At 40.2% G+C, this 10,958-nt stretch overlaps 1 gene segment (V, D, J or C); it reads right to left on the bottom strand.

The window, feature by feature from the left end:
* Positions 1 to 711: 711 nt before the first annotated feature.
* On the bottom strand, positions 712 to 10,593 carry LOC120514922. The segment is given in 2 exon segments: positions 712 to 1,049; positions 10,237 to 10,593. Coding segments are annotated over 2 exon segments (585 nt in total).
* Between the last annotated feature and the right edge of the window lie 365 nt (positions 10,594 to 10,958).

Below are 10,958 nucleotides of genomic sequence, written 5' to 3'. Positions count from 1 at the left end.
GATCACTACAGGGAGCCCTAGCTTGGTCTCTAAGGAGCACAAGTATAGTGTAACTATAATTGACTTCAAAACTCCAAAGTGGAGTTTAAGTTCACTTGAGGTACAAAGGTTCATGGACCGTGGAGCCAGGAAGTGAGCCCCGGTGTGGTAACTTTTTTTTTGTTTTAATTTTCCTGTTTTTTATGCTTTCCCATGGTTCATCCCTACCATGTGTTTATTTTATATAATGAAGTCCTGGGTTACAGGATGCTACACAAGTGCCCTCTTATGATTTGTTTTGTTATGGCTTCAGAATTTTCTCATACCATAACTTTTACACTTCCAAAATGTACCCTTATTTGGGCTGATGTTGTTTTCTGTTTCAACCTTCATATGGATTTTTTCCCCTATGGGTATTATTGCTGCTTATCATACACTGACTGTATATAAATTAGCAATCAAATTACTCTAACATTTAATTTAGCAGACACCCACCTATAAAATTTCTTAATGAAATATGTCATTCATTAATTCATTTTTTTTTATTCTTTTTCCAAACTCACTTTAAAACAGTCTTCTGAGAATGATGTATTATGTATCATTTAATAAAAGGAAAACACAATAAACAGAGCTAGCATTTTTAATGTCAGTATAATAAAATCAGTTTTACAAAACAATTTTTCTCTTTCTTTATAAAAGTGAACGCAGAAGCTACCTCAAGAAACATCTTCTTTACAGAGGCTTGCAGTCTTGAGGGGCAATGGAGCCAATGACTGGGACCTTACTGGACTCATGAGTGGCCACACAGGAGTATCTCGCATGGCTCTTCCAGTCAGCAGCAGCCAGCTTCAGGTAACTAATGGCCAGGTAAGAATTTCCACTGCTGTCCAAGGACACCGGGCTGGACTGAATGTTGTCCGTCACTCGCTGACCATCCACACTCCACTGGATGTCTATGTACCCTGGGAAGAAGCCGCTCACCAGGCAGCTGAGAGTCACTTGGCCTGAACCACTGAGCTGCTCTTGTGGGGGAGGAAGAACCTGAACAGACGGACGAGGAAGGTCACTTCCTGGAGAAATAGAGGAAATATAACAGCGTCATATGTAGCAAAGTGTAAAATGTTATCTATAATTTTGTTTATATATATATTTTTTTGTCATGAACTTCCCCAAAAGCGTTGATCCCTGTAAACAGTTTATAGTAAATCAACAGTATAATCTGTTGTAGTACGGGCGTTAATTAGCGTTACACCTCACAACCGGTGAACACCACGTTTTTGGCTCTAACGCCAGAAGTGTCGTGGACGCTGTGTGGGCAGAGGGAAGAAGACGTATATGTGACGCTCTGTCTATTTTTGTTTTGCAAAGGGGGTTTACTGAAGGAGGAAAATAAAAGCTCGTGTTCTAACTCAACGTGCCTACGTGATAATTATTTACACAACGCAGGAAAAAGCAGAGTCGAGTCGGTTACAGAAATGGTGCCGTGACCCGGATTCATCAGATCAGCTGCTGCCGGTCGCCGGGGTCAAGCAAGTGCCGTGAAGATTAAGGCGTCCTCTCTTGTGAGCCGGAGGAGTCAGTTTATGTGAGAGCTAACGACGTTAAAAGAACACTTTATTGGTTATTGTAGTATTGTATTTGTTACGTTTTTTTTTTTCATATAGATATGATGTTAAGAATTGTTTAATTATATAGTAATATTTGTTCTGTAAATTGTGTATTTATAGTCAGTTATATACATATTTTCTTTTATTCTTCGTGTATTAACTATTGTGATATGGCTAGTGGGGGGCGTGGATTGAATTTTATAGATGTGACCCCAGTAGTAGGGAGGGGTCAAAGATTATTGCATGCAAAGGAGATTACAGGAGAGCAGGTTAGGCAGTCAATTTATAGAGAGCATTCGGACACCATGGAGGCAAGTGACATACCCTCTGTGAAGCCAAGGTTTTCAACTCCTACCGATAGTGCCCCTGATACTTTACAGCAGTTACGTGATATTATAGGGGAGCTAGGTGCCCAGATTGGTGATTCTGTTGCCAGTCGGTTATTGGCTAGTAGGATTTTTGACACGCCAGACAGTTTCATGACTCATCCTTCTGCTAGCCGACCTGATCCCCTGTCTAATACTCTCGATCTGTCCAAACTAAATGTTGTAGTAAAGCCAGACAGGAAGGAACCACCAGTGTTCAGAGGAGATGAGTCAGACAAACACACAGTGCAAGAGTGGATAGATATTATGGAAGTTTATCTACGAAATAAGGGAGTCTCTGTCCCAGAACAAGCGGACGAGGTGCTGAGCTATCTCTTGGGGAGGGCAAGAAATATTGTCAAAGTTGGATTGAAGAGTAGTATGACCCTAAATAGTGTTTTGCACCCCGAAGTAATATATGAAATATTGAGGAGATATTTTAGCGAGAATCCGGAGTCTTGCTCCCCAGTAGCAGACTTTTATGCCACACAGCCAAATGATGATGAGAGTCCCGTAGATTATTGGGTTCGGCTGAACACTGCTGCTGAGCGGGCTGATAAACATTTGAGGAAGAAAGGTGCAAAGATGGAACACATGTCTACAGAGATTGCTATGATATTCATAAGAAATTGCCCAGATTTTGATCTTGCCAGTGTTTTTAAATGTAAACCGATTAGTAAATGGTCAGCTCCAGAGGTTCAGGAGGCTATTGATGAGCATCAGAGGGAGCACTGGGCAAGGAAGAAACCTATTAAGACGAGCAAGGTTGGTAGGACACCAGCGGCTGTTACTGCTGTTAATAATTTTGCAGTAGAGAAATGTGATTATGGAGCGACAAGCATGCCGGAAGTCGTCAGACAGATGAAGGTAGATGTGCACAATAATCAAGAGGTGGGAGCATTGGAGAGAGTTCTAGACATGTTTGAGAAAGTTTTGGCACGGACAGCCATTTCTCCTCCGCAGCCAACTCAGTGGGTGGCTCGGGCTTCCTGTAAAATATGTGGTGATAAGACACACCATACACGTGAACATTGCATGAGAGAAAGAAGGTGTTTTGTTTGTTTGGAGACTGGTCACCAAAAGAGGGACTGTACAAAAGTACATCCGCATACTGTTCATCCAGATGCTCAGGTGACCGACCAGGGAAACTAAATTGCTCGCATTTGGGGGGGCAGAGTGTGAGCTTACTAAGTCAGACCCTCAATCTTGAAGAAGATTTGGCTTCCATTTACGAGGAGAGTAGCAGGTTGGCTCCAAAGGGAGGTCTGGTCATATGCCAGAATGTGCATAAATTGGAGAAAGCAGACAGTCTGTTCTACACGGATGTGAAAGTAAATAGTCGAGTTCCGTTATTGGCCTTACTGGATACTGGTTCGATGGCATGCACGATGAGTGAGGATGCAGAAAGGAAGCTTGCAGAAGGAAGTTTGTTGCCAGAGGTTATTCAGACACCAACAGATGTTGTCTTAGTGGGATGTGGTGGGATACAGGTGCGTCCAAAGTGCGTTTATGAATTGGAGCTTAACGTCTATGACCAAGTGATGAGTGTCCCTGTCTTGGTGGTGCCCGGTCAACGTGACCAGTTAATACTGGGTACTAATGTAATAAAGCATCTGTCGAGTCAGTTCAAACAATATCCACATTATTGGAAAGTAATGAACACTCCTGACTCCGCCAATGAAGCTAATATTGAACAGTTTTTGAGCATGCTGTCTGGCATAACCAGATGGAGAGGTGACAAAATTCCGGATGTGATAGGAACTGCAAAGTTAACCAGTGCTGTGACGCTAATGCCCAGTAAGGAACATATAGTGTGGGGAAGGCTCTCTCCACGTACCCATTTCCAGTGGAAGTGCTATACTGATAGAACCACCAAAATGTCAGTCGCACTGTAAAACCATCTTAGTAGGAAGAGTAGTAGCTTCAATGAGTGGTGATCGATGGGTCCCAGTGAAGATTGTGAATTTGAGTGACAAGCCTGTGACGCTCAGAAAAAATACAAGGATTGCTGATGTATCACCATGCGTGGCACTGGAAGATTTTGACCAGAGGCTGAGTTGTGACACTGCTAAGGTGCTAGGGGCTAAAACACAAGACGTTTTGAATAATGCAGTCAGTACTGCTAGTACCTCTTTACCTTCCAGTTTGCAAGATGAGTTGAACAGCCTAGGAATGGATGGTATCGATGTAAATGCATGTGAGGTATCGACTTATTGGAAGAGTCAATTGGTAAACCTTGTGAAGAGGTATGAACACATATTTTCCAAGGATAAGTTGGACTGTGGCAAGGCCAAAGACTTTGTTCATCGCATTTTTCTGACAGATAGCCGTCCTTTCCGGTTACCCTATCGTCGTGTTCCCCCAGGGCAGTATCAGAAGTTAAGGGAGGTCCTGTCTGAAATGGAAGAGAAAGACATCATTCAGAAGTCTTCTAGTGAGTGGGCTTCCCCTCTCGTTCTAGTTTGGAAAAAGAATGGCGATTTGCGTGTCTGTGTTGACTACCGGTGGTTGAATGCACGCACAGTAAAAGATGCACATCCTGTTCCGCACCAGGCTGATTGTTTAGCTGCCCTGGGAGGTAATGCCGTATTCAGTACAATTGATTTGACATCTGGGTTTTATAATATTCCGATGCATGAGGAGGATAAGAAATTAACTGCTTTTACAACTCCAGTGGGTCTCCACGAATTCAACAGAATGCCTCAAGGTTTGTGTAACAGTCCAGCCAGTTTCATGCGTCTGATGGTGAATATTTTTGGTGACCAGAATTTTTTGACATTGCTGTGTTACCTTGATGATGTGCTGATTTTTGCTCCCAGTGAAGCAGAAGCCATCAAAAGACTTGAAATGGTTTTTAGTAGGCTAAGTGAGCACGGCCTAAAATTGGCCCCGAGAAAATGTCATTTCCTTCGGCGTAGTATTAGGTTTTTAGGCCACGTTGTCAGTGAAAATGGAGTTGCCACTGACCCAGAAAAGGTGCAAGCTATTGCTGCTCTGACTGAATCAGACCTTATGTCAGAAGACGGGGTCACCCCTTCAGCGAAGAAAATAAAATCCTTTCTTGGCATGGTAATGTACTACCAGAGGTTCATACAAAATTGCTCCAGTGTGGCTAAGCCTCTTTTTGCCTTGACAGCAATGTTAACCGTTAAAAAGGGTAAATTTAGGGGCGCAGCTGTTTTTAGGAAACTTAGCCGAAGTGATTGGACTCCAGAGCATAGCAGAGCGTTTAGTGGTCTCAAGGATGCCCTGCTGAATTCAGTAGTGTTGGCTCACCCTGATTTTAGCCGCCCCTTTATTCTCTCAACTGATGCTTCACTTGATGGATTGGGAGCAGTACTTTCTCAGGTTTCTGAGGGGGGAAGTAAGGCGCGTCCCATTGCTTTTGCAAGTAAAGCATTGACTTGTGCGCAGATGAAATATCCGCCCATCGATTGGATTTTTAGCATTGAAATGGGCAGTCTGTGATAAATTTAGTCATTGGCTTAAGGGTCATCCTTTTACTGTATGGACAGATAACAACCCATTGACATATATTCTCACCAAACCCAAGCTAGATGCCTGTGAACAACGTTGGGTGTCCAAGTTAGCGCCATATAATTTTGGCATTCAGTATATTCCAGGCCCCAAGAATGTAGTTGCAGATGCTCTGAGTAGACAACCATTTGTAAAAGCCAGAGTCGGTCAGAGGCTTCTGACTGAACCTTATGGGGCTCTGATCGATGAAGCACAACTGGTTGAAGATAGTACCGTACAGAATGTCTTCCATCTGAGCGCCAACCGTCAACAAATACGACAAGTGGAGTCTGTTTCGGAAGAGAGACACTGTTCCCTTAGTAACGAGGAAGTCGCAGCAGTGCTAGATGGTCAGGTTGAGTGGGATGAAGGAACAAGAGGGAGAGCATCCTCTTGGCTTGTCCAAGATGTTCAGCAGTTGATCCCACCAGGACAGTGTGCTCTGCCTGTATTCTCTCTGAAGGAACTCCAGGATAGACAGCAGGAAGATAATGTTTTATCGAGGGTTTTTTATTATGTGGCCCGGGAAAGAAGACCATCCAGGAGAGAGAGAGTGAAGGAGATGTTTGAAGTTCAGAAGGTATTAAGACAGTGGGAAAAACTCAAGTTGCTAGATGGGATATTGTATAGAGTGATTAAACATCCTTTGACTGGAAAGAGGCTTCATCAGTATGTTGTCCCCACCTCACTGGTGAAACAAGCTCTGCAGGGAGTGCACGATGAAGCTGGACATCAAGGACAATATAGAACCCTGTACCTGACAAGACAGAGATTTTTTTGGGTAAATATGGAGCGTGATGTCAGGGAGTATGTTAGGTCCTGCAAGCGCTGCGTAGTAAGCAAGACACCAGAACCGGAGGGTAGAGCCCCTCTTGAAAGCATCAAAACCGCAAGCCCTTTAGAATTAGTTTGTATAGATTTTTGGTCAGCAGAAGATTCACATGGGAAGTCAATGGATGTTTTGGTTGTTACTGATCACTTTACGAAGATGGCCCATGCGTTCCTGTGCCGTGATCAGTCGGCTAAGCAGGTTGCCCGTCAGCTCTGGGACAGGTACTTTTGTGTTTATGGTTTTCCCGAAAGAATCCATTCTGATCAGGGAGCCAATTTTGAAAGTCAGTTGATCCAGGAACTACTGTTAGTGTCTGGTGTAAAAAAGTCCAGGACCACTGCCTATCACCCTATGGGAAATGGAAGTGCAGAACGTTTTAATAGAACGCTGGGAAATATGATCAGAACCTTGCCTCCAAGAGCAAAGCAGAATTGGCCTCAGATGTTGCAGACGTTAACCTTTGTATACAACTGCACTGCGCATGAGACAACAGGCTATGCACCCTTCTACTTAATGTTTGGTAGAGTGCCAAGGCTACCTGTTGATGTGATGTTTCACAATGTCGGACGGGACTGCAATCTCATTGATTATGACAAGTATGTATTGAAAATGAGAGACGATCTGAAAGAAGCAATAGCTACTGCTCAGACCAATGCCAGCATAGGTCAACAGCGCCAGGCCGAGAATTATGACAGAAAAGTGAGGGGTCACGAGATTGTCGAAGGAGATCGCGTCCTACTGGCGAACAAGAGTGAACGAGGGCGTGGAAAATTAGCAGATAGATGGGAGTCTATTCCATATGTCGTGATTAAAAAAAATCCAAGGTGTCATACTTATCGGATTAAAAATATTAGTAGTGGACGAGAAGGTTGTGCACCGGAATCTTCTATTACTTGCTAACTTTCTGCCATTGGAGACTGAAGACGATGACCATCAATCCTCATTTGCTGAGTCAGCTGAATCTAGCTGTGGGTCTGAAGATGAGATGCTGGCAAATACTTTAGAGGGGAGGACCGAAGTGAATTCAGTCGACAGAACGGCACATTGGGTATTGAGCGCCTCTGATTCTAACGAGCCACCTAATGATTCTTATAGTGTTGAAGAAGAGATCAATATCCAGACAGATGAGAAGAAGGACGAGATCGTGGACCATGGTCGGATAGGTGGACAGGTGTTGGACGGGTTGGACCAGAGATCGGTGAATGGCTTAGACAATGTCAGTGGATGTTCAGTTGCTGAAAGTTCAATTGGAAACAATGCAGTGTCAAGAATTAAAACTAGGGTGGGTAGAGTAGTGAAACCGGTTAATCGGTTAATTCAGAATATGTCTCAAGAAATTGTGCCATTTAAAAAGCGTTCTGTTACTGGTTTTGTTAAATCATTATTGTTGTAATTCAGATGTTAGTGTTGATGGTAACCTTTGGAAAAAATAAATGATTAAATGCTGCTTTAGTGATAGATGATAATGCTACGAGTATTGTTAAGTTGAGAAGGAATGTTGTCAAATAGATGAGAGGGTGTATGGGGCACCCCCAGTGCGAGTGTACTTGAGAAGGATTGCGCAACCTTCTTTAGTCACTTTCCCAGTGTAGTGGGTAACACATATGTTGTATACTGTGGATATATTGAGGTAGTCAGCTGTTAATGCCTGACTATTTTGGTGAAGTTCAGGGAGGAGCATGTAGCAAAGTGTAAAATGTTATCTATAATTTTGTTTATATATATATTTTTTTGTTATGAACTTCCCCAAAAGCGTTGATCCCTGTAAACAGTTTATAGTAAATCAACAGTATAATCTGTTGTAGTACGGGCGTTAATTAGCGTTACACCTCACAACCGGTGAACACCACGTTTTTGGCTCTAACGCCAGAAGTGTCGTGGACGCTGTGTGGGCAGAGGGAAGAAGACGTATATGTGACGCTCTGTCTATTTTTGTTTTGCAAAGGGGGTTTACTGAAGGAGGAAAATAAAAGCTCGTGTTCTAACTCAACGTGCCTACGTGATAATTATTTACACAACGCAGGAAAAAGCAGAGTCGAGTCGGTTACAATATATAGAGCTGATTAAGCAATACCACATGTTTGCTGTTTTTTTTTTTATCAGTGTATGGTTTAAGTTTAAGTGTAAATTGTTAATCCTTGATGAAACCTAAATTATAATAAATGCATACATAACTAAGTTTTAAATACAAATATGAATATATTTCAGTCAATGCCCATAAACTAAATTTTCAAAAATAACATTAAACAAAATTAGTAAACAGAAACAAGCTGGTATTAGCTTGAAATCTGCTGTGCTTAGAAATGTGAGTAATATATAAGAATTAAAAAAGTATTAAAAAAAAAAAATCACATTACTTTATGTTATTCAGGCAGTAAAGAACATGAAATCCTTGTTGATAACGCATTATTTATTTAACTAATATACATTTTAAACATGTTCAGCACTGCAATACAATTGTAATCATATTTTAAAAGTTAATTCAAAACGATTTACAACATTAGTTGATCTATGATTATTTTAGTTAGCACCCAACAGAAAGCACAGCATCTCAAGTTCCTTTATAACAGTTAGAGGATTAAAGTCCATTATTAAAAAAGTGTAAGATTAAATTAAGAAATATTTATTTTGAAAAATTTTATTTGGATTTCAGCTACGTGTAAATCTGTCAGAAAACGAATTAATTCCTTTTTGTGTCTCCAGTCAGTCAGTCAGTCATCATCCAACCCTCTATATCTTAACACAGGGTCACGGGGGTCTGCTGGAGCCAATCCCAGCCAACACAGGGCACAAGGCAGGAACAAACGTGCCACCGTGCCGCCTTTTGTGTCTCCAATGATTCTCTAAATCCACTTTTTCATATAAAATGTTGTATAGACTGAGTGTCTGTGCCAGTAGCACCAAGCACAAGTCAGGAAACAACCGTGGAAGGGATACAGAGTTCTACAGTGTATTATTTATTTTGTAGTTTGTTTTTTTTTTAATTTAATGATGTGTATGTGTGATACCTTACCTTAAACCACAAAACATTTACTTATTTTAACAACATATATTTTTTCTTGTTTGTTATTTTGAATTTCGTTACATTTTACTTTTTTGTTTAAAATACACAAGTTAAATCTGTAAGAAATGGAGCTGGTGAATTGTATCTAGAGTTACAGGCAGTTACAGCACTTCAGCTTTATTAGCAAACACACCGATACCAATCAAGTTAGAAATATGGATTGTTTAAAAAATTAACCTGATTTTCTATTTATTTTTCTTAAGGCATATTTTTAGTAAAAGTATTCTGTTAATATAATTTGTTGGTTTTACTTTACAGTACATTTCTCTTTAATGCCACTTTAGCTGGCTGTAATACTGGAATAGCAAATGGGTATTTAGAGAATGGATGAAAATAATAATAATAAAAATAATAACAGGTTATTGAAAAACATTTACAAACAGGAAATACATTATTAAAAAAAAAAAAAAGTTGTATTCAAGTTTCATGAACTACTGTATGTCAATACTAATTTACAAATGTTTATAAAAATGGATTTTCAGAAGTGAACAAATAGTCTGACTGATGCTGAATTGAAAAAATCTGAAAGTTTTTTTTTTGGCCAATCAAATCAGTAAGACCACTAGGCCACTGTGAGATACTGTATTTTATCCACACTAAACCAAACACACATATAATTCACTTATTTAAATAGTTAGCATTTTTGTCTACATTTACATTGCCTTTTTAGTATGATCATCTTTCAAAAGATTAAAAAAAAAGTTATCTAATAAAATTGTTTATAATAAACTCAGTGAAACCTGTAAAGGAAACTGGTTCAGCAGATACATATTAAGATACCCACATGCAGTAATCGTTGTCATTACAATCACTTATAAACAAGTCAACTACTGTTGTGAATACGTTAGTTTGAACTGTATCAAGTGTACTCACTCAGCACTTGCACTCGAGTTCCTTCTCCCCATGATTGATCTCCACTGTCATAGTGAATAAAACAGTAGTATTTGGAATCATCATTTGCTTGGACATTATTAATTGTGAGAAGATAATAACTCCTGACTGTATCTCTAGAAGGTACAAATCGATCTGTTATCGCAGGAGCTCTGTAGATTTTGTTGTCAGCCATGTACTGTAAAACACCTTCTGGTGCCTTTCCAGGTGACTGGCGAATCCAGATCATCCACACCCTTGAAACATTTTCATTTTTCACAGCACATTCCAAGGTAACAGACTGTCCAGGAGTCACAGGAATAACTGATGGAGACTGAGAGAAAATAGCAGGAAAAGCAATCACGGAAACCCAAGAAAGAAAGAAAGAAAAAAAAGGCATTTGTTTAAGGTATTTTGAAAGTATGTCTCACCACATTGTAGTTTTAAATCATAGACTTAAACAAAAAACTAGACATTAAAAAATCTATATTTTACAAAGTGAACTCTTTAACAATAATTTGCTTTCATTTCATCATGTCTGCTCAGTTTTCACTTACTCACCTAGTAATAAAATGGTGCATGTGATCTGTAAAAAATTCATTTTGAGGAGTTGATTTTGACTTCTCAACATTTACTCAGCAATCTGCAAAATATCTAACCAGTCTGCTGCTTTATATAAAACAATCTATATCATAGTTTATACATTAATTTCTTTAAAGATGTAT

The sequence above is a fragment of the Polypterus senegalus genome, chromosome 1 (assembly GCF_016835505.1).
Source record: "Polypterus senegalus isolate Bchr_013 chromosome 1, ASM1683550v1, whole genome shotgun sequence".
NCBI lineage: Eukaryota > Metazoa > Chordata > Cladistia > Polypteriformes > Polypteridae > Polypterus > Polypterus senegalus.
This window is presented reverse-complemented; position numbering and strand designations above follow the sequence as displayed.